This window comes from Polychytrium aggregatum, assembly GCF_025602895.1.
Source record: "Polychytrium aggregatum strain JEL109 chromosome Unknown BJ171scaffold_7, whole genome shotgun sequence".
NCBI classification, from domain to species: Eukaryota; Fungi; Chytridiomycota; class Chytridiomycetes; order Polychytriales; genus Polychytrium; species Polychytrium aggregatum.
In genome coordinates, this window is record NW_026516209.1 from 568678 (window position 1) to 594328 (window position 25651).

At 59.7% G+C, this 25651-nt stretch overlaps 7 protein-coding genes across 7 annotated transcripts; 4 read left to right on the forward strand and 3 right to left on the reverse strand.

Moving 5' to 3' along the window:
• Window positions 1-2220: 2220 nt before the first annotated feature.
• Window positions 2221-4719, reverse strand: BJ171DRAFT_565876 (pseudouridine synthase). The gene is made up of 3 exons (XM_053113374.1): window positions 3409-4719; window positions 2846-3107; window positions 2221-2753 (listed from the first exon to the last, which is right to left on the reverse strand). The coding sequence occupies exons 1-3, from the start codon at window positions 4568-4570 to the stop codon at window positions 2564-2566; spliced, it is 1614 nt and encodes a 537-aa protein (XP_052969656.1). The 5' UTR covers window positions 4571-4719; the 3' UTR covers window positions 2221-2563.
• Window positions 4720-6149: 1430 nt separating this feature from the next.
• BJ171DRAFT_472447 (uncharacterized protein) lies at window positions 6150-7619 on the forward strand (the record flags this gene model as incomplete). Its single annotated transcript, XM_053108657.1, has 1 exon — window positions 6150-7619. The coding sequence occupies one exon, from the start codon at window positions 6150-6152 to the stop codon at window positions 7617-7619; it is 1470 nt and encodes a 489-aa protein (XP_052969657.1).
• A 3164-nt stretch (window positions 7620-10783) lies between these two features.
• Window positions 10784-13029, forward strand: BJ171DRAFT_420658 (uncharacterized protein; the record flags this gene model as incomplete). Its single annotated transcript, XM_053107440.1, has 7 exons — window positions 10784-10990; window positions 11141-11288; window positions 11426-11540; window positions 11705-12029; window positions 12163-12235; window positions 12269-12406; window positions 12539-13029. The coding sequence occupies 7 exons, from the start codon at window positions 10784-10786 to the stop codon at window positions 13027-13029; spliced, it is 1497 nt and encodes a 498-aa protein (XP_052969658.1).
• Window positions 13030-13499: 470 nt separating this feature from the next.
• On the reverse strand, window positions 13500-14907 carry BJ171DRAFT_493056 (putative zinc finger protein). The gene is made up of 4 exons (XM_053109885.1): window positions 14839-14907; window positions 14700-14738; window positions 14139-14235; window positions 13500-13937 (listed from the first exon to the last, which is right to left on the reverse strand). Exons 2-4 carry the CDS (start codon window positions 14729-14731, stop codon window positions 13845-13847), a joined length of 222 nt encoding a protein of 73 aa, XP_052969659.1. The 5' UTR covers window positions 14732-14738; window positions 14839-14907; the 3' UTR covers window positions 13500-13844.
• Window positions 14908-15107: 200 nt separating this feature from the next.
• BJ171DRAFT_493057 (uncharacterized protein) lies at window positions 15108-16598 on the forward strand. Its single transcript, XM_053109886.1, has 5 exons — window positions 15108-15267; window positions 15828-15912; window positions 16058-16099; window positions 16236-16260; window positions 16474-16598. The coding sequence occupies exons 1-5, from the start codon at window positions 15229-15231 to the stop codon at window positions 16520-16522; spliced, it is 240 nt and encodes a 79-aa protein (XP_052969660.1). The 5' UTR covers window positions 15108-15228; the 3' UTR covers window positions 16523-16598.
• A 3228-nt stretch (window positions 16599-19826) lies between these two features.
• On the forward strand, window positions 19827-22619 carry BJ171DRAFT_277900 (uncharacterized protein). Its single transcript, XM_053106868.1, has 3 exons — window positions 19827-20388; window positions 20612-21935; window positions 22133-22619. Exons 1-3 carry the CDS (start codon window positions 20324-20326, stop codon window positions 22313-22315), a joined length of 1572 nt encoding a protein of 523 aa, XP_052969661.1. The 5' UTR covers window positions 19827-20323; the 3' UTR covers window positions 22316-22619.
• Window positions 22620-23610: 991 nt separating this feature from the next.
• On the reverse strand, window positions 23611-25336 carry BJ171DRAFT_578696 (protein-tyrosine phosphatase-like protein; the record flags this gene model as incomplete). The annotated part of the gene is made up of 2 exons (XM_053113911.1): window positions 23611-24668; window positions 24910-25336. The coding sequence occupies 2 exons, from the start codon at window positions 25334-25336 to the stop codon at window positions 23611-23613; spliced, it is 1485 nt and encodes a 494-aa protein (XP_052969662.1).
• Between the last annotated feature and the right edge of the window lie 315 nt (window positions 25337-25651).

A 25651-nucleotide genomic window follows, 5' to 3' on the forward strand; every position in this document is an offset into this window, starting at 1 on the left:
ACGGTCGTAGTAATGGAGTGGGAGCCGAGCGTGAATTGCGCGAGCGACGATCCAGCCGGCAGCGGCGAGGGCTGCTGGGAGATGGTGCTCTGAGAAGTGGGTTGGGAGTCCATGGTGTAATGCAACGGAATGTGAGCCAACAGACAGACGGGTGGCGGAAGCGGGTCCAAGAGGGCAGCCGAGGCCGCAAGCCCAGCGGCGATAGTTTGGGTTGGGCGGACAGGGGAAGGTGAAAGCGAGTCAGCCGAGAAGAGTCGACGTCCGAGAGGCGACGGAATGTCAGAATAGCCGGCGCCAGAGTCGAGAAGGAGGATTGTCAAGGACGGCAGCAGCCAGGATCAGGAGGCAGAAACAGGCACGACCAACGGGAGGGGAAGACACTGAAGGCGGATGCGTATGTACAATAGAGAGAGTGAGAGCGTGGAAATGCGAGGATATCTACAGGCCAAAAACGGTGGGCGGGGATATGATACACATGCGCGATGTGTATGGGAGGGGGGGTTGGGTCGGCAGAGTATCGAGAGGGGAGGGAGAAAAGGCGAGATCAGAGAGCCAAGCGAGCGAAATTCAAGAGATTCCGGGAGGATGCCGGCCGCTTCTTTGGTGGACCAAGCCCGACAGCGAGAGCAGCCGAGGCGGGGGGCGAGCGAGAGCACACAGACAGCGCACCGACAACAGAGCGAGAGCGCGGGCAGGGGGCTCGGCGACACAGCGCCAACGCGAGCGGCCGTCCTTCCGCCGAGATTGTGGGTCTCCTTGCTCGACGACCAGGACGGAGAGCGGCAGCAGAGGAGGGTGGCGGACAGAAGCGAGAGAGGCGGCATCACAAAGGAGCAGATGACAGCAGACGAGAGGCCGGCGACCGAAAAACGGCTGCAATTGCCGCCCCGCTCCCAGCTGCAACCAAGGCAAGGGATCGCGGCCTGGGCTGGGAAAGGCAGACGGACAATAGTACACCCGGCTGCAATCCCACGGCCTGGCGAGCAGCATGGCATGCCGATGCAACCAGCCAGCAGCCAGCCAGCAGGCGAGGCCGCATGGCCAGAGCAACCGTGTGTCTGTCCCGCTCCGTCTCTGAAAGCCAACCAGACCCAGCCAGGCCCGAGCGCCAGGGCACGACGCAAACGGAAAGCACAAATAGTAAGGGAGGGGGAGGCAGCGCCGCAACAAGACCATGCCGCCCTGTAATGCCTGCCGCCTGCCTGTGGGTGATGGGAGAGGCCGGCCATCATACGAGACAGACAAGGCAACAGCAGACAGAGACCAGGGCGGCTGGGATGAACGCAGGTCGCCGCGTGTCTGGGAGTGGGTGGGCTGCCGCCTCCGTGCATGATCGCCGGTGTGCTTGCTCGCCGGCTCACGGCTCGATCACGTCTGGGGTGCGAGCAGAGCGAGAACAGAGGGCATTCCCCGTCCGCGGGATTCGCGATCGGCGGAAGGGAGAGAGGCCACAAGAGGAAGAAGGGGCTGGGTGTGGCCAGGTGCTGAAAGAAGCAGATGGAAATGGTCGGAGGCCAATCTGATTGATTCAAAAAGACGACCTACCTCGACAGTGTCTTCACCAAGACAACGTTGCGCTGCAGATCGCACCGCAACTCCAATTCAGTCCAGAGTCGAGCTCGGGAGTACTTGCCGACAGATCAGACGAGATCAGATCAGACGAAATCAGACGAGATCAGAGGGCCCGAGACGACTGCGACTTGAATACAGGCAGGCAGTCGAGAGAGAGGAGGGAGAGGCGCCAAAGCCCGGGAAGAGTGAGGCAAGTAACGATGGAAGCCTGGGCCGACGGGTGTCGAGACGACGGTGCTGGGAAACGACAGGGCGAGGGTCGAGGCGGGGGGCAGGCCGTGGACTCCCACGACCAGCCAGCACCTGAGCCGGAGCTCGGCCAGCGGGCGGGCGGGCAACCAGGCGGAGGGCAGCCGACCAAGTCTCGCCTCCCGCCGCACTAGTCGCTCTCGGCTGAGGGGGGGTGGAAGGCCAGCGACGACGCCGGCTCAGGTGCGGCTTGTTTCTTCTGCTTGGCATCGGAGGGGAGTTGCTGCCAGGGTCCGTGATTGTCTCTTCTCATGTTTCCTCCGCCGACACGATCCCGAGGGAGCACCTGGGGACCAGCCATCGCCCGGCCGCCGCGAGTGCAGCCGTGCAGGCTCGAGGGCTCTTTCCTGGAGTTTCTTGCGGGCGGAGGACCAGTCAACCGGCTGTGGTCGCTGCGAATTTGCAGCACTTACTGCGCCGAGCATGTAATGTATTCAGGAGCCAGAAAACCAATACCGGCCGCCTATGAGCATGGAGTGTGCCGCCTTGCATTGAAAGCGTTGCAGAAAGCAATGAGGCCACGAGCGTTCTGCATACGACACACTCCGATGCCGCTGCACAGGCGCGGCGTCACCGTTCGAACGACGTTGAAGCCACACGAAGGCCCCTGCCTGAAACAAAAAAAAAGAAAAGCAAACAACAGTCGAGATATACGAGATAATAGAGGATGCGGGGCGCACGACACCAGAAACGAGGGGCTTTTTCAAACGGCAGATTGGGCTGATGTGGACTGCGCCATGCACTAGAGCTTGAACTTGTCGAACTGGACATGGAGACTCAGTCGGTTGTCCTCACCAAGCTTTCCTGGCTCGGTCGTGGTGTCGGCGGGAACTCGGATAAATGCATTTGCCGGCAGGATAACACCGCGATGGTTCAGGAAATGCGTGTACAGGAACGAGTACGAGTCGATGGTGCGAATCCAGTCCTCAAAGCTGGTAGGCGAATGTCAGCAACGGGTCAATCAGCAAAGGCAACGGGGTCGAGCGTGGGATCTGCACGGCGTGCGGGCGGTCAGGCTACTCACATCATGACGGCCTCTTCGGCAGTGAAGATGGCCTGGTGAATGAACTGATGTTTCATCTGGCTTGCCTCGGTGTGATAGTCCTCGAACGAAACCAGGTGCTTGGATGCCTGGATGGTTTGGTCGGCATTGTATTCGGCATAGAGCACATTGTCGAGGATGAGGCCTGTAGCGGGGGCTTCGGGGATGTTGATCGTGGCCAGACCGAAGGAGTTGGCGATGAGAGAGCGGGGGGTATTGGTGCGGATGACCAAGATGGCCAGGGCTGGGGCAGCAGGGATATGCGGGATATTTAAAGGAGACAGAGTCTGCATCAGCCTGCGAGCAATCGAGCAATGGTGGAATGATGGAATGGAGCCATCGGATATGATACGCTGATGGAGTGGAGCCATCGGATATGATATGCTGATGGAATGGAACCATGCAGACGGGCGTGGTCGTGTCGCCACTCCGACAGACCGCTCTGGGCGGAGGTGGGGCTGTGGCTGCAATGACATGCGCCTGCAGAACTTGCATATACTTTGATCATCTCTGTGGTACGACGTTCAGTATGGCCTGCTACATACCCATCATCTTACGGATCTGGAAGCTCGCAAAGGCTTTGGCCTGGAACTTGACACGGATCCACTCGATGCCGTGGTGGATCTCGGGTGAACTGGCCTCGATCTGGAGAATGCGCATGTAACACCGCGAGTCGTCTGCAGAGGCGCCAGGGATGTAGTTATGCCAGTTGTGTGTGCCGCGGTAAATGGAGAAGATGTCCTCGAGGGTGCGGATCTGGTGGCCGGTGATGCGGTAGGCCTTGAGGGCGGCAAGCTCGTCGGCGCTGGGCTTGGGGATGGCAATGGGGTCGTAGTAGACCGGGGCGGCGCTTACAGGCTCGGGATTGTCCTGAGGAGGCAGCTCGTTGGTGCCCTTGCGTGAGAGCGTGCGCTTGATGGTTTCAAAAAGCTTGGCATCCGAGTGGGAGGATTCGTCGGTGGGGGTCTGAGGGATGGCCGTCGAGGTTGGGGCCTCCTTGGCTCGGCCCAGACTCTTGAAGAAGCGCGAAAAGGTACCGCCGCCTTCGTGCTTTGAGGGAGAGGCAGCACTAACGGCCGCCGGAAGGGCAGACAATGGTGGCTGCTGCTGCTGCTGTTGCTGCTGCTTCGAGAGAGACTTGGAGCGGCCGATGGTTCGGCCGCGGTGGAGAGTCTGGAAGAGCGTTTCGCCCTCCTCCCGGGTCTGGACGGCCGAGATATCCTCGTGGTTCTCGGGGTAGGGCTCAAGCAGGTCAAAGTGGGAAGCCGGTGGGGGCTTGGAGAGGATGTAGGTCGGGAAGACGTACTCGTATGTGCGAGCGTCGCAGCTGCGGCGGGCCGAGAAGACCGAGGCAATCTCAGTAATGCCATAGACCCGGATCGGATCGGGCAGGGCAGCGTTCACGGCCGAGACCGTCGGCAGAGCAAGCGAGCCGGATTGGCTGGTGACCTCGAGCGAGAGACACTGGCGAGCGGCGTGCTCGCCCTGCTCAGTCTTGGAGGCCCGAGATAAGTTGATAAAGGCGATTTGATGGGCTTGGGCGCCGCCGCTGCTGGAGACTACGGTGGCCAGGGCGTTCAGCAGCTCGCCTTCGATCGATCTCTGGGCGGACAAAGCCTCGAGGCTGGCGAACTCGGTGCCAAGGTAGCCGTACAGGATGGCCAGGGAGATGTGGGCAACGCCAGAGGCATCGACGACAGCGGGCATGTTGCGAATCGAGAAAGAGGCAGGCTTTGGCGTGACGGGAGCTGGCGAGGGAAGCCGGACGAGCTGGAGAGATAGACAGCGACTGAACGATAGGCTACAAACGGCAGTTGGTGCGGCCGGGTTGATGGAGCAAGTTGCAGGCAGCGCGATCGAGGGATAAGAGCAGAACAGAGCAGACAGGAGGCAGGCAAGGACGAACTGTGGCGGGGCGGGAGGCGACACGCCGATTGGCTGGCCAGTGGCACAAGAGAGAACGGCGACCGCGTGGGAGGACAAGTCTTGCCGGCGGTGGGACGAGGACGGCTGCGCACAGGCAGCCCACAGACGCGTGGGTGTATGGCCACCCTCTGGCCTGCTCAGCAAGGTGCCAGCCCAGCCGAAGCCAGAAAGTTTGCGGGAAGCTCAGAGTTGGTCGGGATGACAAGCGGGTCCACCGGTGCAAGCCCGTCGGCGCAAGCCCGTCGATGCAGGATCGGGCACCGGCGACATGTGACAGGCGAGCAGATCATTCGATAGCGGATATATGAGCGAAAAAAATCCAGCGGATCGAACTCATACGGGCCGCGACAGTCGGCCGGGCGGGTGGTCGGGCAGATCGATTGCTCTTGAGTAGCAAACGCCCTTCGCGGTGGATGAGCGCCGCCATCGGATGAGCAGCAAGCCGGAGAATGCCAAGAGAGACGAGGGCGTATGTGGCGGGTGACGAGGTCGAGCGTGCAGCTGGCAGGTGGCAAGATCGAGTGGCCAACTGCATATGGTCGAAGCGAATGCGGAGAAGGCTCCGGGCCACACCGGAAACGTCACAGCCGTTGGAAAAACGGCAGCTTTCGAGTTGTTCGGCGCGCCGGATCCATGTGAATTGCGTAGATGCCAAGGGCCCGTCGGCGATGACTCATCGTGGCGCCAGGACAGGCAACGCTCACGGCTGAAAACGATCTTTGGAACGGCTTGCCGACAGCGATCACCGTCAGCGATCGCCGACAGCGCTCATGGCCAAGTGACGCACGTCCGGCATTCATGCGTCATGCTCGGGCGATGCATTCCGTGCATTCCATGAAATCGCTCTGGAGCAGCCAATCGGCCGCCGCGGACACACCGCCACACGGCCAGCCACAGAGCGGCTGCACATGCACAACAGCATGTCAGTACAAGCACAACGGCGTGTCAGCGCACACACACACACAGCATCGCCACACCACAGTCTACACTGTGCTGCGCTGCTCTGCATTTCACTGTGGCACACTCGCACACTCTCCGACGCGTGCCCATGCCCAAAAGCGTGCAGGAAGACGCAAGGCGTCAGCCTGTGTCAGCTCGGTGCACCAATCAGCCGGCCTGCATGCGCGCACAGTCGCACTGCACGCGCGTTAACACGCTCCCACTCCCAGCCACCCGGCTCGCCACAGTCGCTGTCCATTCGCTTGCACTGTCTTTGCAGCTTGTCGCGCCTCCCTCCCACCACGCCGCCCAATAGCCCAGAGGCTTGCATTTCGTCGCCTGGCTGGTTCTTGGTCGCTTCGGCGGGTCTTCCTTCCTTCTGCGTCTGGCCGTCCTGCCGTCTGCATCTGCCACCCCTTCCATGCCGGCATCCCGTCTACGAAACCGACAAGACTCTCCGCCCTCGACTCTGTCTGCCTCGCCTGCGCCTGCGGCCTCCACCGGCCAAACGGCAGATACCGCTGCTGCCTCGTCTCTCTCGCCCACTCAGAGCGACAGCTCATCTCCGTCCGCTGCCCAAACGGCATTGTCCGGAACAGCAGCCGGCGCTGTTCCCTCTGCTTCCGCTCCCGCATCGGCGACGGCGGCGGTAACGGCAACAGCAACGGCAGCGGCGCCAGCCGATTCGCTCGATGATTTTGGCATCAGGATCCTTCTCTATGGATTCCTGCCGCTTCTGGGCCTGGGGCTGCTTGTCTTCTTGCTGTTGCTCGCATTCCGCTACTGGCGACAGCAGAACCGGGTGTCTTCCGGGTCCGGACGGCGCATGCCCGCACCAGGATCAAAAAAGCTTGTCGATATCGAAGGCAGTGCCGGCGAGCCCCCGGTCGGCTCTGGAGTTCGGATTCAAACGTCTGCTGCTTCCAGTGGCCGCGACGATGCCCAGTCGAGATTCGGACCCGCCGATCATCCGCCGATCACCCGCCTCAGCATCGCACCCTCGTCGGTGATGGACGGCTCCGTCCCCGAATATTCGCAATGGCTGGAGCCGGCACAGAGCAGCATATCGTCGTCGACTCCGCTGCATGGCCGGGTATTTGTGCCTCCCAGGCCCTCAATCGACATTGGCCAGGCTGCACCACCAAGCATACCGATGACGACCCTCCTTCCTTTGAACGGCGCGGCCGCTGCTGCCCCTTCGCAACAAACCGGCGGCAGTCTGCGCTTCATTCGAGATCCGATCAGCAAGGTGATTCGGCAGGTATCGGACGACCCCACTCCTGTTGCTCTGACAACAGTGGTGCCGCCAGATACAAGCTCGACCGAGGCAGGCTCCCGAGGCAAGAATGCCAGCAAGAAGCAGCCGCCTCCTCCACCGATCGTCACTACCGTCTCGCAGAAGCCGCAGAATCTCCAGCGCGGGGCGCTTGCTTCCCGGCCCCCTGTCGGCCCCCGGGCTGCAGAGGCCGGCACAGACCCGAAGCCCGTCGGCAATGTTGCCGGAGCCAAGGGCCAGCTGCTGTCGCCCAAGCACTACCGATCCGAGTCCGCCAATACTCTTCTGTCGACTCGATCCGAGCTCAAGCAAGACTGGAAGCTTGGCAACATGAAGTTCCAGACACAGGAGCAGAAGCTGGCCGAGAGGGAAGCTCAGGAGCGCGAAGAGCAGCAGAAGCGTATCTTTCAGCGGCAGCAGACGATTGTGCAGCCGCCAAGTCCCTTTGGCGAGCCAGCAGCTGTTCGAGAGAGCGTCATTTCGATTGTGCATCCCCAGCCTCTCAGTCCTGCCAATGTCGATCTGGGTACCGACGGCGCTGCGCATTGGAGTCCAAACGAAGTGCCCAAGACTGGGGATCAGGCCTTCTCGCTGGGCAACAAGGGACTCTGGTAGATTCCCAGCTGTGCCCCGCACGCCGGATGGATGTGCAAGCTTCTTTGCCGGCCACTGTCAAGCCGGGCGATAGCACCTCTACTCTTCATTCCCAAGCTCACCTGCTCACCTGCTCACCTGCTTACCTGCTCACATCCCCCTCTGCTCCCGTCCGTCCATCGTGTACTCTGTGGTTATCCTTTTTGTATTTCTATAGTGGCCCTCCCCCGCGGCACATTGTGCTTTCCCGGGAAGGACTTTGCCTTTTGCCGTACCATACTTATCCTTACTCGTTCGTTTGTTTGCCTGCATTGTCTATACATGGGCATCACCGTCCACCCTCTCCCATCCAAACTTCTCTCGAACCCCGCACGCCACATCTTCAAATTGACTCTACGACATTGCGTCATCGAGCCTTGTTTTGCTCTTCCAGTCTCCTGCCGTCTTTGCTTTAGTTTCTGTTCACCTGCTCCAATCCCATCCCATCCACCGTTCTCGTTATCCAGCTGGGCACATTGCTGTGCATCTCCGTTTCGCTTTGTGTCATTGTCCGAAGCCTGGGTCCTTTGCTGTGCTGCTTGCCTCTCCTCCCATCACATATCACCATGCGCCTGTGTTTCTCTCTCTCTCTCTCTCTCTCTCCCTTTCCTTTCTTTCGTCGGCATTCTTACAGTCAATCCAATAAAAACGGGACACCCGTGATTTTGACGATTGATCAAATATTTTGTTACCCAAGGCCAATGCACGATGGCCATGACCATTCTGTGATTTGAATCAAGGACGCCATTGTGGGAATCGCTTCCAGCTTCAAGACGCGCTGGATGAGCACCACACCAAGTCCCAAGATCCCTGGGTTGACTTCCTTCCTGCAATACATTCGCCATGTGTTCGATGGAGACATGTTGGAGAAACAGCTGTACTTCAGCCTGACCCAGCGACGGCGGTTCAAGCGACTCGATCTCCAGGTGTGCTCACATTGTCGAGAAGCCAAGCGACTCGATAAGGTCGAGCATCTTGATATCGAGAAACCACACTTGTCCGGAGCTGTGCAAGCTGCCATACGCTGTGGGATCGAGACATCAATGCAGCCAGGAACATGATCTCGGTATGCCAGTCGATCATCGCCACAGGAGATCGGCCGGGTGTATTCAAGACTGTGCTCCCGAAACCAACCAAAAACAAAGAGATTGCCAACCAAGACGGGAAACAATCTCCCGGCTTGCTCACTGGGCCTACAGTCAGTCAGCGGGTTTCAGATATCTGAAGCCAGAAAGTGACTGTCCCGTTTCTTTCTGACCGAATGTATCGTTCGCCTATCTAGAGCCTCCCATCCACCACATGCTTGGGCCTTGGTCGTTACCGCTGCTGCTGCTGTTGTGCGCGGCTTGCGTGTTATGTTATCATCCAGCCCAATCTTGTAGTCAAGCAATACATACAGCCGGACTCTTGAGATCGAGGCAGTGCGGGTGTGTCCAGTGTTGGTTGTTTTTGCTGCTGCTACTAATGATGATGATTCAGTGGGATCTCATCGGCTCGTCATGCGTCGACATTCGGCATTCGGCATTCGACATTCGGCATTCGACATTCGACATTCGGCTGGGTGCTGCGCATGTTCTGTGTCATGGATCGGAGTTGCGCTGCACAGACAGAAGGCCGTGGAATGCGATGGATTTCCTTCCTTGGCCGCTGGTGCCATGACATCGACGATATCGGCTGTCGGATGTCGACTGCCCTGGCTGTCTCTGCATGCCATCGTCGTATGCTGCGACTCCCGCCCGTCCATCGCATCTGCTCTTCAACCCGCCATCAGCCCAGTCCTTCCACTCCTCCGTCGATCGCCGCACCACCGCATCGGCCCGCACCGGCTTTGAGCTATTTCTGGCGGGGGCTTGTGTCACCGGTCTTCTCCATCCGTTTCCGCGGTCCTCCTGCGCTCCCCGCCCCCCCCCGAAAAAAAAGGCACAAAAGGCGATCGGGCTGCTGGACGATCGCTTTCGCCCCCCAGCACCTCTGCGCTCGCTCATTCGCCTCGTCCGTCTGTCTGGCTGTCGATTGCCGGTCGTCTGCCCGACACCCCTGCCGTGCACCGCATCCCCTTCCCGCTTCTCCCACCTTTTCTCCCAGCTTGCAACGCCGTCTGGTTGCGACCGGCCTCAATTCGCACACTCCCATCTGGATCCCGCTGGCTGCATCTCCTGCCCCCCCTCCTCCTTTGCTCGCCCACGCCAGCTCTCCCAACGCACTTCTCCCCTGTCTCGCGCAATCCTCTGCGATACACCCCACCCTGAATCAAGATGGACATCGATCATGTGTGCGTATTTGCCTCTGTTGCGGCAAGGATAGCCTCGACCACGCCCAAGACGATGGGCGGCTCCAGATACCGTGGTTCAACACGGGCTGCCAGTGTCATCGGCTGCTGGCTTCGGCTGCGTCCTGCGTCCGGATGGCAAGAGCAGGACAGGAACAGAGCTGCCAGTGCCGCTCTGGCTCACGTCGTGGCCCGGCAGCGATTCGGTTGCCGTCGCCATCGTATCGACCTTCCGGTGCTGGCGGGAGCAACTTGTCCATCCATCTCTTGCCCTAAAACCACACATCCTTTCCACTACTTCCCTCTACAGTGAACCCGAGCCGGTTCTCTCCGCTGAGGACTACAAGGCTCAAGCCAACACGGCCTACAAGAGTGCCGATTACACCACCGCCATCAAACTGTACTCGGAAGCCATCAGTAGGTGTCCGAGAATGCGCTGGAGGCGAGGACACTGCTCTGCTGGGGCGTGGGAGCGCATCGGACGTGCTGGTGGGCACCGCCGTGGCTCGTCGGCGAGTTGCTGATTGTTGCTGGCGATCGAGAGGCCGCAGTGAGCGTGTTGTGGTTGATGCCGAATTGGTCGGATTGGGCCGAATTGGCCCCCACAGTGCCCACACATGCCCCCGATCTGCTGAAGGCTATGGGCGCTGAGGACGATGCAGTCCGGCAGAGGCTCGGGCGTATCACCAATGTTTTTCTGTGGGGATGGCAATCCTGTGTATACGGGCGCTTCTGGCCGAAACGTGTCGATCCTGGGCTGAATCACCAACGATCCAGACCGAGTCGCTGACGGGGTTGCGTCTCTTTCCGCCTCTGCTGTCCAGAACTCGCCCCGGTCAACACAAGCTATTATGGCAACCGCGCCGCCGCCTTGGTGATGCTCAAGCGATACGACGAAGCCATCAGGGACTGCAAATCGGCAACCGAGCTCGATCCCCACTATATCAAAGCCTATCTTCGCGGCGCCAAGTGCAACGTGAATCTGGGCAACTTCACCCAGGCGAGCCTGCTGCTGAGCCAAGCCAAGGAGGTGTGCCTGAGCAACAACGATCTCCAAGTCAATCTCTCCGCCATCGAGAAGGAGGTCAGTCCAGCGGCTGGATCTCGATCCCTGGAGGCTGCAATGTCTCGCGCATCGCTGGCCGCGAGCTCAACGTGCGCAAACGGGCTTGGCCACCGCGACCTGCGTCTTCCCCTTCCACTGAAACCAATGCCCCGATATGACGTTTTGCAGATTGCCGCTCTGACCAAGCTCCAGGCGGCCTACGAGGGTGCTCGGTCACTCCTGGACCGGGGCGATTCCAACAAGGCTCTCGAGTCTCTGGAGGACGCCATGATCGTGCTTGAGCCCACGCTCAAGTCGTCTGTATCGTACACCAAAAGTAAGTACCGCTCGTCGCCCAGATCAGGCGGCATCCTACCCCAATTCCCAAACGCTAATTCCCAAACGCCAAGCGCAATCTCGATCCTGGCCACGCCGCCTCGTCCTAACAGTCTGTGGGTGCGCGTTCTGTTGCAGGCGCATCTCGATTCATCGGTGCCGATCTCAGCCCCATCCCCCCGAAATGGCGACTGCTGCGTGCCGAGTGCATGGTGGGCTGCAAGGAACTCGAGGAAGCCAACCGTGTTGTCTCGTACGTAGACTCTGCTGCAGCTCCATGGAAGCACCTGCGCTGCTTTGCGGCTGGGCTGTGTCCCCCAGGTCGCCCCTGGAGAGCCCAGTCAAGTGTCGATGTTTCCAGCCGATTTTACTTTGCATCGTATCTGATTGCCTCTGCTCTCCTCCGTGGCCACACAGATGGATTCTGATGGAGGACCGGTCCAACTCGGAGGCTCTCACCCTCCGCGCCTACCTGCTCTTCATGAACGACACTCAGACCGTCGCCCAGATCCAGCAGGTTCTGTCCAATGCGCTGGCATATGACCCCGACAACGCCAAGGCCCGTACCCTTCTGAAAAAGATCAAGCTGGTTGACTCGATCAAGAAGGAAGGCAACGATGCCTTTTCCAACGGGCTGTGGACCGATGCCGTTGATGCCTACACGCGCTGCCTGGACGCCAACACCGACGGAGGCATCGTGCGCGTGAAGGTTCTCAGCAACCGCGCTAACGCCAAGAGCAAGGTAAGCACCAATCGATCCCCGCGAGCACCTGGACAGCGGGGTGTTTGCTCGTCAAGCGGCCTCGCCATCGATTGCTTGCAAAAAAAACACTGTAACTGAGTCTGTGAATGGGTTGTCATGGTGGACTCGATAGCTCGGAAACCACGGATCGGCTGTTGCCGACTGCTCCGAGGCCCTCAAGCTGCTCGAGATTCTGTCGTTCCCTGGTTACTCGGAGGACTCGCCCGCCTCTGGCGAAGACATGGGCAACTCCATCCAGTCGGGCTTGTTCCTCAAGCTGCTTCTGCGACGAGCGGATTGCTACATGAAGCTCGAGAGCTACGAGGAGGCTGTGCGCGACTATGGAACCGCCGGCAACGTCAATCCACAGGACCACCGTACGTATCCGAGCCGTGCTCTCCACACTGCACGCCATCGAGCGCCCGTGTGGACCTCGGTTAAGGGCTCACCTGACGAAAAGTGCGCATACTCGCAACTCACCCATCTCCCTGGCTGCCTTCATACCCCAGAGATCAAGAGTGCCCTGCGAAGTGCCCAGCAAACCCTCAAGCAGTCCAAGAAGAAGGACTACTACAAGATTCTGGGTGTGCAGCGATCGGCCGACGAGAGCGACATCAAGAAAGCCTATCGCAAGATGGCCCTGCAACACCACCCTGATAAGAATTCGGGTCTGTCGGAGGAGGAAAAGTCGCTGGCCGAGACCAAGTTCAAGGAGATCAGCGAGGCCTACAGTGTGCTGTCGGATCCCCGGAAGAAGAACATGTTCGACTCTGGCATGGACATTGACGGCTCGTCTGCCTCGGACGGCATGAACGGCTTCAGCCCGTTTGGCGGCGGCGGCGGCATGCACGGCATGCACGGCATGCATGGCATGCAGGGTATGGATCCTGAGATCCTCAACATGTTCTTTGGCGGCGGCCGGATGGGCGGCCAGGGCGGTTTCCGATCCAACTCGGGATATTCGTCGCAGGGCTTCTCGTCCCAGGGCTTCCCCTTCTAGGCCAAGTGGCTCCCTCCCCCTCCCTTCCCCACTCCAAGGCGTTGTCAGCAGCGGCCATCCACGCCGTCCTGTCCATATCTCGGTATCGTTCACATCCAAGGCGCAAATGCACATCGCAAGCTCGATACTCTCTGCTCTTTTCTACCTCCTTTTCCATGCTCCACCGCTCCCCTCGATAACTGGCATGTGCATGTTTCTCTTTCTGCGCGATCTTGCCTCTGCCCTTTGCCCCTCCTGTATTGATGCGCATGATTGCTCGCTCGCTCGCTCGGGTGGACGGCCCCCGGCTGCTGGATTCTTGCGATCCACTCTCAACACATTGAGCAGAGACTTGGTTTGCTGGATACCGGCTTGGCCAACCTGTATATTTTGGCACGATGTAGAATGAAATGCAGACGCAATTCCTCTGGGCCTCGATTGCATGCGCGGCTTGTTGGCTGGATGGATGGATGCGGCCACCGGCGATCGCCAAGACTGTGTTGCTGGGGCTGGACCCGCAGCCACATCAAAGAACCATGCCAGAGCACCATGCACGGGAGTCTCAAGCACAGCCTATATACTGGACCAAGTATAGATGGTGTTGTATTTTGGGTACCTCGACTGCAGCAATCAACCCATCCAAAGAACCATCCGCCTCCATCTCCGCTCTGCCTCACAGCCCTCGCCGTGGTGTATCAGGACAAGCGACCTTCCTGGGATCGCAGAAAAGGGAGCCAGGACGGCACTTGCAGGCATTTGAGGGGTAATCGCGGAGCACGAAGTTGTCGACGATGGCTGCAGACGGCGGCTCTGACGACACTGCCGTGTCGAGGCTTTCACTTTGCAAACGAGGACTCGGCCGGGATTGCAGCCGAAGGATGCTTTGACTCCATGTGCTGTACTAAAATTTTGTAACCTGGCATGGCGATCTGAGGGGCGTGGGGGAGAGAGATGTGGGGGAAGGGGTCGATGGACGTGAGTCGAAGGACCGGACAGTGTTCGAGGCTTGTGTCGCGCTGTGTCGATTCTATCATGGAATGTTCAAGCGAGTACCGCCAATTTCGTTGGCCAGTCTCGCACGGTGTGGGGTTCAGAACGATAACGGCCATCCACTCAAGACAAGATCGTACCTTGCATGAGGGGCAGATGATCTTGAGGCCCTCGGCGCGGGCCTTGAGCTGGCTTTCGCCACCCTTCATAGCCTCGGCCTTCTTCTGGGCCTTTTGTCTAAACCACATCCGTCGGGATCGGCGGGTGCGTTCGGGTTTGAGCCCGAGCAACGGGGATGATGATCATTGTGGTGACGGGCCAGTGTTCAGTTCAGTTCCCCGCGATTCAAATGCCCGAGATTCCATAAGGATACAAGGGGTCCGTTTGATATGTGGGTGGGATTGGGGCGGGGAGGGTGTCGCGGGAACAGCGGCGCATCGTTTGCGCCAGGTCGGCAAACGGCAGCCAGCAGAGAGAAGAGAGTCGGACGGGTTAGCGACCAGAGTGGAAGTGCAAGACCTTGGTAGCGCTTTGCGATGCAGCACGAGACGGCTAGCCAACTGCCGCCAATGCAACGAGACATCGGTGTGGCGTGCACGGGACAAAGCACTCTCTAGAACATGGTCAAGCAGCTGCAGAGTCATGGAGGGCTGCTCAGCTCAGGCCAGCCCAGAGGTTTGCTGTTGGATTGTCGACCGCACCTGGCTTGTTCCTTGGCAGCACCGCGGACCATGATGCGACTGGACCGGCCACGACAGGCGGCGAGAGTTGGAGCGGGACGGCGTCAGTTCGGCGTGGGGAGCAGCGGATACGCTCCGTCCAACGAAAGCGGCGCCCTACCTTTGCTATCGAGGCAGCAATCACTCCCAAACGGACGGCTGGGTGCTCTGAAGCGGATGCAGGCGAAAGCGGCCAACGGGCAAGCCAGAGCCAACCACTGCCGACCACTGGCGAGCACAGGCAGCCAATCAGCCGGCTGCGGCTGGGAAAAAAAGCCGCAGAGCCCTTGCCCTGGGGGTGCGTCCAGCCCCAGCCCCAGCCCCAGCCCTAGTACTCCCGGCTGCCCAAGCGCGCGGCTCGAAAAACAGCAAAACGCAACCCCGGCCTGGCCATCTCACTCTGCATCTCCTCTGGCCTTGGGACCTTCCTGCCGTCAGCGCCGCCTCAGTCTGCCCCTCCCCCGCCGGAACTGCCCGCCGACCCCTTCTCCATCCACTCCCATATACCGACATGTCCTCTCTGCCCAGTGAAGAAATCCTGGCCCGAAAGGTTCCGCATCGACATCCACCCATCCACCCATCCACCCATCCACCCATCCAACCATCTATCGTGCATGCTGGCGACGAGAGTCATATTCGATCCTGCCCAGAGAGCTCTTTCGTGCAACATGCCTCGGGCTGGCTGCGACCAATGTTTCTCGCCATGGCCGCTGTGCTAACCAGCTTAAATCTCTCTTTGATCTCTTTGGGCGGCGGCGTCGATCGTTATGAATCCGCGCTCGTCGATTGTTCCGGACCAACGGGAAACGCCATCGGATTGCATGCGACATGCGGCTGGATCTGATCTTGGACGGGGCACGGATCGAACACTACTCGGATGAAACTGGCTGCTGAAAATCTCGATTAAATACCAAACTGTGGATTTGCTGGCACACCACCCTGGCTCAACGCTCTGGCCCACCACTCTGCACCTCAACATGGCAACACAATCATCGGCTGATGTGAACTCTTGGTCTGGGCACTCGCCTTTCTCGACGGGCGATATCGACGGCCATTCGATGATGACTCGCACTGTAAACCGACGATCTGTCGGCTGGTTCGGCAATCCAGTGGGATCGATGCCTGGCCAACTATGGCCAGAAGGCCGCCATTGGACTCGCCGTCGGCATTGGCCTGTCCTTCCTGTTCTTCAAAAGTACGGACAGTCTTCGAACTACCGCTGCTGTATCTCAGTGTTCATCGTTGCTGTATCCCAGTGTTCATCGTTGCTGGATACGAGGTGCTCGTCTCTTAGGTAGGCACTGATCCCAGTATCTGTCCCCATGATTCCTCCCATACAGGACGAGCCTGGCCCTTGGGCTTGGGTGTCGGTGCAGGACTGGGTAAGTGACTGGCTGACAGGATGGCCGCTGTCCTGATCGACTGCAGGCTCTTGTCACTGGCTGGTTTAGTTTGGTTTGATATGATGTGATGACGAATAGACTAACGAGTTGGCTGGACCCGCGATCTGATCTACAGGCATTGCTCACTCCGAGTGTTCAAGGTGGGTGAATGCTTCAGCGGATCGGATGCGATGTTAACCGATGCCTATCCCAGCACCGCTTGTGTGATCTCCACCAGCTCTGACGCTATCCAATCTTGCCTCTCTGTGGCTCCCTTGGTGACCTCTGTCGGCTGCTGATTTCGGCGGGGTGTGATGTGCAACTTTCTATGGCCTCTGGGCCTTCACTGCATCATCAACTACGTGCGATCGCAGAGCCTTCAACCCGGATCTCCAGATCGGACAGACCTGGAAGAAAGCCTAGATCGGCCCAGCAAGCCTGTCCTTGTTGCGTCCCGCACACCGATATCGACACAATACACTGCCGTACCAACTTTGCAGCACACGGTCCGATATGCGAGCGAGGCCATGTGCACATGTCGATTGTGCAGGTCGATGTATCCATGTCTACCAGCCCGCCTATCGATTGTGGCATTGACGGATCGCGGTGCAGAAAGTGCCCCGATGCCGTCGCTATACCTGCAACCTGGTCGATGGTCTTTGCTTTGGCTTGGCAGGAGCTGTGACTGAACATGGGGCTCGGCTGGATCTGGCTCCATTCGGGTCGCGAGAGCCCACAGGCAGCGGCGATAAGCCTGTTGGCCCCAGGATGCGAGCGGGGAAGGGCGGGACATGCCGCCACGGCAGATTGGATGACTCCAGGCGACCAGCGGAGAGCGGGCTTGGGTGTTGGCGGGAGACTGTGGCAATGCTGTCGGAATATCCGGGAGAGAAGACCAGGGAGGGACCTCTGGCTGACAGTCCTGCCGCTGCAGACAGCAAGGATTCCGTGCGGCCCTTCGGCGTGGGAATCGGGGGTGGGTCGTTGGCTGGCCGAGATGGCAGTCTGGGATGGCTGGTGGTTGGCTGAGACGGTTGGCTCGTGGGCTGACGATTTGGCGAACGACATGCAACGCCGGTATTGGCGCTATCGACACTGTCGACGCTATTGGCATCGACACCGTCGATACCGTCCCATCGCAACCACCGTCGACGCACACCCCGGCACATCGTCGACCGACTCCCCTCGTCGACACCCGTCCTCGGCTTCGGGCGGATCGCTGCGGTCCAGGCGGGTTGTGGCTTTGGGCCTTGTCCCGCGGGGCGCCGTCGCTGGCTCACGATGGCTCATCGGGCCCAACGCCCGCTTCCGCCTGGCCCATCGCCAACTCGATTTCCTCGATTTCCACCGGGCTTCGGCTCGCCCTCCCGCCTGGCCAGCCTGTTGCCGATCTCGAATCTGCGTCTGCTGGGGCACCGGCTTGGTTGTTGCTCAGCGTTGCTCAGCGTTGCGTCGGCATCCCGGCACTGTCCGATATCGATCCAAGTTATCTCGGCCCACAGCCCAGCCATCCACAGCACCAAGACCGCTTTGCCGCATCCTGCACATTCCACCGACGGCTCTACCCGCACTCTGGCTCGCCTCGACCGCACCCTGCTCAATCACGGAACGTGCCGCAGAGAAACCCTGCAGGAAACAAACCCTTCGGTGCCTCCTGCCTCCCCTGATCGCTCGCTCGCTCTGGTTCAGTTACTGTGGTCGGTAGTATCCATCGTACGCCCTGTTTCTGCTCCAGCCCTGCTTGCCTTTCACTTCGCCGCGGTAATCCGGATTCCACCGGCCATCTCGGGATCGCAGCACTTCCGGCCGACCGTACATATTTGCTCCACCGCCATCGACGGCCACCGGCAACAACCACCAGCTCGAACCCGCTCTACCGCCGTATCTGCAACAGGCAGCGACATCGCTCATCTCTCGGATCATCCCCGACATTGCTTTCGTTGTAGGCATCCGCCATTTCCGTACACCCATTTTCCTTGCCGCTCTTGCTCCCGCTCCTCGCTGTGCGGTCGCAGCGATCCGTTGCCCCGCCGCCTCTGGCACTCTTCTGTCGTGCTTTTGCCTGCAACGCGGCCAATGCCCACTCGTTCGCCTGCCTCAACTCCTCTCTCCTTGCCCTCATTCCTCTCCAGACTCTGGCACGATTCCCGTTCTAGCGACAGAGCCATGCCCGATGGAAAGCCCCCGCAATGGAAGGCCAAGATCCAGCTCCAGCGACTGGACGACTACAACCATCTGCTGACGAGCTTGAGCAGGTAATGCCTCCAAGATCGCAATGCCCGTGGGTTGGTTGGTGTCGAGAGGCATGGGATTGATGCAGTCCCTGCAAGTCAGCCGATCGAAGGCTGGCAGGCAGTGTCCCGCCGTCCCTGCTGGGTCCTCTTCCATCCTCGTGCCGCATCCATCGGTGCAAGGCGGGTCCATATTGTGGGCCGTTTTGCAGCGGCTGTCCGGCCAGAGCAACAGCCTCCCCGAACACAGCGCATCCCAAGGGCCACGATCTGGATATTGCCGTCGATTCGGCTTATCGCGGCTTGCTCGTTGCCGATACCTTTGCTGCCACTACTTTTGCGGGCTTGCCTTGCATTTCGCTGTGCCGCTTGGCTGCATTGGCTAAGCGCCGCATTTGGCCCAAGCCAGCCCCGGAGGGCGGCCTCGTCACTGGAAGAGTTCCAGAGGCAAGGCCCTGCCGCTCGATGCGTTTGGAGCATGGCGGTTCCTCGGCTTGGGCCTCCAAATACGCTGTCGAGTGAACCGCCAGCCGGCCCTTCGATCGCACCTGACGCTCTCGATATTCGACCAACTCTGTCGACTCTCCAGCCTCAGTGATAGGCCGATAGGGAGGGAGGAAGAACGAGCGACAGAGAGAGCGATAGAGCGGTTCACTCGTCTGGTCGCTTGATTGCACTGTACTAACTCTCTCCCTTGCCGGTGATCGCCGCTGTCCCTCAGGAACTACAAGCTGCTCAAGTTCACTTCGCTGATAGACTGCGTTTTGGACAGCTCCCAGCATGAGCTCTGGGCCCAAGGACTCACGCTGCTGATTCGGTACAGCTCACAGTCTGGCGGGTCCACGAGCTCGAGTCTTGGCCAGGTATGATGCAGGCCTGCTCTGCTGCCAACGATATACGCTCTCGAGGCCTCTTCTGGGCCAGGAGGTGGCCCTCGGCATCGATCGCTGCCCATCCTCGACCGCTCATCGGTTTCGGGTTTCCGCGTCCACAGACTTGTACCATCGCATTCAAGGAAACCATCTTCCATGACGTTGATCCCGAACGACCCTATTTCGAAGTGAGCGAGAAGGAAGAGCGGACCGAGATCGATGAGGAGATCTGGATGATTCTGAAGGGGAAACCGATATCGCCCAACACAAAAAGGTGAGAAGAAGCGTCCGTCGACCGATGATCGTGCGGTCGCCCAGCTGCCCGCATTCAACGGACCGAGCGTGCAAGCTCTCGACAGCACTATCCACCGCTCCCGTCTGACTGCCTCGCTGTTCTTGCTGCCCGCAGCCACATTCTACAACACGTAGCCAGCAAATATCCAAACCAGTGCATTCAGTGCATCGGTAAGTTCGAGTCTGGCCCGTCCTGGAGACTCGGCAGTGCTTCCACGCAACATGGCCTCTCGGTCCCCGACATGCGGTGCAGACCCCGATTGCGTTTCGTCAGCTAAGAGTCCGAGTCGGGCCACCTCTCGCTCTCTGTGCTTCTCCCCCCGGATGACAATCTGACTGAGCTCGGCGCTGGCTCCGATTCGTATTTGGCGGGAAATCCGCCCCTCGACTCAACCTCGGCATCTGACTCTACCGCTCTTGCCGTCCAGGGAGCTATCGGAATATCTGCCACTACTTTGAGATGGCCAGCAACATTGTTCTGGAGGTCGATCGAACCACGTTTAGCTTTGGAGAGGCGTTCTTTTGCCGCTTCTCGCTCGAAGAGGAGATCATCCAGACTATGTAGCGTATCGCCCACGCAAGGGCTGTGTCTGTCCAGGCGGACTTTTGACGAGTACCGAATTCCGCCGCCAGCCCACTTACCACCTCGTCTTTCGACTCCGTGTTCCTGCCGCCTCTTCCTCCCATCATTCTGCGTCGGCGCCATTCTCCTTCGTCTGTGGTCCACCCCCGCTGGACTCGCGAGAGCTAACCCGTAGTGACCAACCCGACGACTCTCGACTCCTTCCCATGTTTACAGCCTGCAGTATCTTCAGAACGAGCACATCATGTACGAGATCAATATGTCGTCCAAGACAGCCCTCTTCTTTGACAGGCTGTACGAGGCAGATAGGTAAGCCACCAATCGACGGCATTCGTTCGGTCTGTTCGTGCTCGCGTTGTCCCGGGAGCCTGGAACCAGAAGGCGCCCTCGAGCTCATCAGACCAGGACTTGCCGAACTTCTCGTGCCGTCGCTAGCGTGGCCGACGTGGATAAAGTGTGTACAGCGGCAATGGTGCTCGAGGCTGACCCGATGGCTTTCAATGCGGCTGACTCGTGCGCTGCTCCGTCTCAGGGCCTCGTCGTCCCGCGCCAACAACACAGCATTACTACCGCCCGAGGCCAACGCGGGCTACGACAACTCCATGACGCGGGCAAACCATTCGGCTTCTGCATTCAGCGCCGCATCTGTAGGCTCGCACGGGCGGTCCTATTCGCATGCCGATCTGACAAGTCGGCTCCTGGAATCCTCCGGCACATCGTCCTATCCTGCTGTCCTGGCACCCAATTCCCACCACAACCTCGATCACACCAACGGTCACCGCGAAAGCGGCAAGCTCAACACGAGTGCTCACAGCGCCCAGCCAGCCACAAGCGCATTCCTGGAAAGCAGCAGCAGCGCCTGGGCGCGCCACTCCGAAACACGTCCCGAGTTTGAGAGCCGATCGACTTTTCAGTCGCCCGAGTTTTTGGCAAAGTCAGGGACAAATTTCAACACCTCGATTGTATCGAGTCGCACAGAATTTATCGCCATAGACCATCCCGTCCGATCCACACTTGCGCAGGGCTCCGAGTCCGGAAGCATCGTTACCCCGCGCTCCTACTATGTCCGCAGCGACTCGGCTCGCTCTCGGTCACCGCCCGTGTCATCCTATCCGCATTCCCAGTCCCACGATGCCCCGCTACCGCCCACACGGCCAAGCCATCATTCGTACCTGCCGCCGTCCTCCAGATCGGCAGTTGCACCCGAGCCAAACGGACATCTGCCCACGTACCATCCGCCGGTATCCTCAGACAATCCCCCCGTGGCTCTCACAGGACAGGGATGGGTCGATCGAAGCGTCCCACCCTCATCCAAGTCATCGTATCACCTAGATTCGGCAACGCATCACTCGCATTTCGTCGGACCGAGCCGAGAGCCATTTACCGGGCGAGGGCCACTCTATCCGCCATCATCATCCGCAGCCCCGATGCGGATATCGAGTATCGCCTCGCATGACTCTACGACACCGCCGCTCCATCCGTCGATGGCCATCAAGGATAGAGCTGAGGGGTGGGAGCGGCTACCCCCGACCTGGGACTCGAGCCACGTCAGCCGCCCTCCAATTCCATCCTATTCCACCAATCACACCCACGCCGTCAGCGGCGACGACCCTCGCATGGATGCCTCGGGCGATCGGGCGTCCAGCGTCTTGGCGACCGACCACTCGGTGGAGCGCAACGACCACCCAGATCTACACGGCGTTGCATCTCCGCTCTCGATCAAGTCCAACGGATCGGCACACGACAGCCATGCGGATGAGCACCAGTCGAGCCACGCTGCGGCAGCGTCGTTCGAGGAGGAGCAGAAACGCAAGAGCCGCGATGCAAGCGCGCGTTACCGCAAGCGAAAGAATCAGGTACAGGATCCGGTGCCTGCATACAGTCGGTCGTCCACATGCACTTGACCGTTCACATACACTCGGCCATCCTGTGTACTTGCGCACGCACGCACGCCCACCGAAACGATCGGCCCATTCGTCTCTCCCGACTTGTCTGGCTTTGCATAACCAATAACCTCCTCCTTCCATGTCCAAATACACTGTCCACCCGAAAGGAATTTGAGGACCAGAAGAAGACCATTTCCAAATTGAAAGCTATGGTCCAGTCGCTCGAGACCGAAAACACGGTCCTCAAACGACACATCAAGGCGCTCATGAGTAACAAAGACCAGAGCAAGGCACCCGCCGAGCCGACCGGCTCGAAGGACTCAGCCCGTCCGCCCAGTGATCCTGCCTAGAATGTTCGATCTGGTGCACTGCGACCGATCTGCAATCTTGTCAACTCGCGAATGCCCGTATCAGCTCCAACAGGCCGCACGAGGGCTTTGGCTGGTTGCGGCGGCGACGGCAGCCAGGGTTCCAGCCCTGTCACCCGCTCTGCTTCGTTGAGATCCCACTTGGCGGTGTGCTGCCTCCGCCTCTGATACTGTCCCGTCCTTCCTAGTCGCTCTAATCCCTCGATTGGAGTGAATGTCCCTGCAAATCGGAGGGTGCCTCTGCTTCCCTTCCCTTCCCTTCCCTTCCCTTCCCTTCCCTTCCCTTCCCTTCCCTTCCCTTCCCTTCCTCCCTTCCCTTCCCTTCCCTTCCTTCCCTTCCCTTCCTTCCCTTCCCTTCCCTTCCCTTCCCCTTCCCTTCCCTTCCCTTCCCTTCCCTTCCCTTCCTTCCCTTCCCTTCCCTTCCCTTCCCTTCCCTTCCCTTCCCTTCCCTTCCCTTCCCTTCCCTTCCCTTCCCTTCCCTTCCCTTCCCTTCCCTTCCCTTCCTTCCCTTCCCTTCCCTTCCCTTCCCTTCCCTTCCCTTCCCTTCCCTTCCCTTCCCTTCCCTTCCCTTCCCTTCCCTTCCCTTCCCTTCCCTTCCCATTCCTCACTCTCCACGTTCTATCTGCCCACACCAACCTTCTACGCCATTTTTGTATCATCATTGCCGATAACGCCCCACCCCCAAGTACACATTGGCCGAATCAATAGCCAACCGCATCGAGGCCTGGAATCGTCATACCGGCCAGCCGATCACCCCAAACCCACCAGCCAGCCAGTCGACACTTGTCACCTCACAGTAGCAGTGGGAAGGGAGGGATCAATCCAGAGCTTCCAGTACATGCCAGTGCTTGCACCGCGAACCAGGATACCCTTGTCTCGAGAGCATTCCTGGTTGCTTTTGTATCATGGGACACTGTAATGCCAACGACCCATCATCATCTATCTGATCGTCGCTGCTTTCGCACTTTCGCTCGTTCGTGTCGCAAGCCTTGTATTGGAAACAGCGCATTCCATCATCAGTCAACGAAGGCAAGTCGACAGGGTGTACAAAGGGTATCCATTTGGAAACAGAGATCAATCTAAAGGGCGAGTGGAGGGCCGTGCATACGCTGAGCCACTGCACACCGGGATATTCCAGCGCTGATGCTGGCTGGGCTGGTTGAAGACAAAAGGGCACAGACAAACACGACGGCACAACGGAATGCCAATTGATAGAAACAGTGCCGTCATAAATAGGGAGACCAGCGGGGGGGGGCCGTTCTTCATGGCCAATCTGCTCAGAACGACGACGACAGAAACTGCAACGACTTCGGGATTGGATATGGACCCAAGGCGGTGGTGCCACGACAGGCAAAGCACAGATTCGGCCTGGCAGGAGATATCCTTAGTCCACTGTCGTCATCGCCGATGGCATCCTCGCCCATGAGGTCGCTGAGCCCCCTGCCGCTGTCGGAGAGCGAGTCGAGGTCGCTGTCGTCGCTGTGGTCCGGCTCACGCGCAAGGGGGCTTTCGTCCACGGGCTGCTGTCCCATCGAGTCAAGTCGTTCGTCCAGCTCGCGGTCGGCCTTTTGGACCTTCAGGGCTTCGACCGCATCAGGCCCGCTGCCAAAGACAAAGCTGGGATGCTTGTGGGCGTACGGGGACGGCCGCGGGGACGCAAAGGACGACTGCCGATTGACCAGGATGCTCCTCCGCATATTCAGATGCGGGTTGAGCCGGGCAAGCGTGGATACGGGGGGATTCAGTGAGTTCAAGGATTGGGGCCGGCTCAGGTACGCCGTGCGCGGAACCAGGGTGCCGGCAGCGAGTTCGGACGACGACAACGATGACGACGACGGCGATGACGGCGATGACGGCGATGATGACGATGACGATTCCAAGGTATCGTCGCTGCGGACGGCCTGAGCTCGAGGCTTGATAAACAGCAGCCAGTAGCGCTCCAGAAACCGCTCCTGCAGTCGATTGCGAATAAACTCCTCCGAGGGAAGTGACGAGAATGGATCGATGAGCCAGTCCCGAGTTGACGCCGATCGGAACTGCAGCGACTGGGGACGGATCTGGCGCAGGCGGGCCAGGGCCTCGGATGCGGTGCACTGGTACTTTTCCATAAGATAGACGGCCAGGAAGAGGCCGGTGCGGCCAACACCGGCCTGGCAGTGGACGGCGACCTTTTGGCCGCGGCTGATGGCCAGCCGGGTATGCTTGACGAACTGCTGCAGTTGCTCCCACTTGGGAATGGCGCCGTCCTCGACAGGGACAAAGAGCACTCGTATGCTTGTGTCGTGATGGAGGTTCTCGAACAGATCGAGGTCGACGGGGCCGTCCTTGAAATAGCCTGTGTTGCGCGGCGATGGAGCGATGGAACGATGGAACGATGGGACGATAGTGAGATGACGAGGCGGCGGTATGGCGGGATCGATGGCACCGGGGCAGGGTGGCTAACGTCTTTGGGCCGTCGAAAGCGCCCAGCCGCAAGGATATCGGATTCCCGCGGGCCAAGGAATGGACCAAGCCAAACCACGAGCAATCACCATGGCGATCGAGCAGTGCAAGAGACAGCACCTGGCGAGACCTACACTGTGTGCACTCAATCATTTGGTGGCTTTTCTTTGGGAGAACGGGCGACTCGGTCAGGTTGACAACCAAGCCGACTCCGTGGTCGGCGAGGGCGGCCCAGTGAAAGGCTCGGTTCGGGATGCTCATGCCGGCAACCCAGCCGTCGTCGATCCACGAGAAATGAGCGGGCAGCCGGGGATCGGCGGGATAGTAGTCGAGGCTCGAAAGCGAACCCGGGGCCATGGTCGAAGGCATGGACGAGGGCTGAGGGGCCGATGTGGACAGGAAGAGAGGAGCGGCCAGCGCCAACGAATCTTGCTGCAGCTTTGCCTGGCGAGGCAGAGCCGGGAAGCGCTGCTGGCGGTCGCCGGCATGTGCAGAGATGGGAGTCGGCACCGGTGGCTGCTCGGAGAAAGCGACTTGATGCACAGGCGAGGCGGCGGCCATCGTGTTTGTTTGGCGAGGAGGAGTTGGGCGACGGAGTTGCGGGATTGGGAGCAGGGAGTAGCAGGGGCAGCAGCAGCAGCAAGAGCAGAAGCGGATTGCCGAGAGACGACAACGACGACAACGACGACAACGACGACAACGACCACGGGGAGGAGAGCCGCGAACGAGTGCCAGGAAAAGGCAAAGACCGAGGGGGTCCTACGATGGGCCGGGTTTTTATAGCCCGCATGCGCTGACGCACATCGGCGACGACTCACATCGCCGGACGATCGCTGAGCAACCAGCAAGGCGATGGGCACCTCGGCAGCAAGGGAC

Coding starts and splice junctions, on each gene's coding strand:
- BJ171DRAFT_565876 (XM_053113374.1), bottom strand. CDS start 4,570: ATGCCCGCTGTCGTCGATGCCTCTGGCGTTGCCCACATCTCCCTGGCC. Junction 3,108..3,408: donor CCAGATCCGTAAGATGATGG/GTATGTAGCAGG, acceptor CTGCTGCCCCAG/CCCTGGCCATCTTGGTCATC. Junction 2,754..2,845: donor GCCGAAGAGGCCGTCATGAT/GTGAGTAGCCTG, acceptor TTCGCCTACCAG/CTTTGAGGACTGGATTCGCA.
- BJ171DRAFT_493056 (XM_053109885.1), bottom strand. CDS start 14,731: ATGGTCCGCGGTGCTGCCAAGGAACAAGCCAG. Junction 14,236..14,699: donor GCTGCCAAGGAACAAGCCAG/GTGCGGTCGACA, acceptor GATGTGGTTTAG/ACAAAAGGCCCAGAAGAAGG. Junction 13,938..14,138: donor TCATCTGCCCCTCATGCAAG/GTACGATCTTGT, acceptor CACGCCCCTCAG/ATCGCCATGCCAGGTTACAA.
- BJ171DRAFT_493057 (XM_053109886.1), top strand. CDS start 15,229: ATGTCCTCTCTGCCCAGTGAAGAAATCCTGGCCCGAAAG. Junction 15,913..16,057: donor GTCCTTCCTGTTCTTCAAAA/GTACGGACAGTC, acceptor CCTCCCATACAG/GACGAGCCTGGCCCTTGGGC. Junction 16,261..16,473: donor GCTCACTCCGAGTGTTCAAG/GTGGGTGAATGC, acceptor GTGCGATCGCAG/AGCCTTCAACCCGGATCTCC.
- BJ171DRAFT_277900 (XM_053106868.1), top strand. CDS start 20,324: ATGTACGAGATCAATATGTCGTCCAAGACAGCCCTCTTCTTTGACAGG. Junction 20,389..20,611: donor AGGCTGTACGAGGCAGATAG/GTAAGCCACCAA, acceptor GCTCCGTCTCAG/GGCCTCGTCGTCCCGCGCCA. Junction 21,936..22,132: donor ACCGCAAGCGAAAGAATCAG/GTACAGGATCCG, acceptor TCCACCCGAAAG/GAATTTGAGGACCAGAAGAA.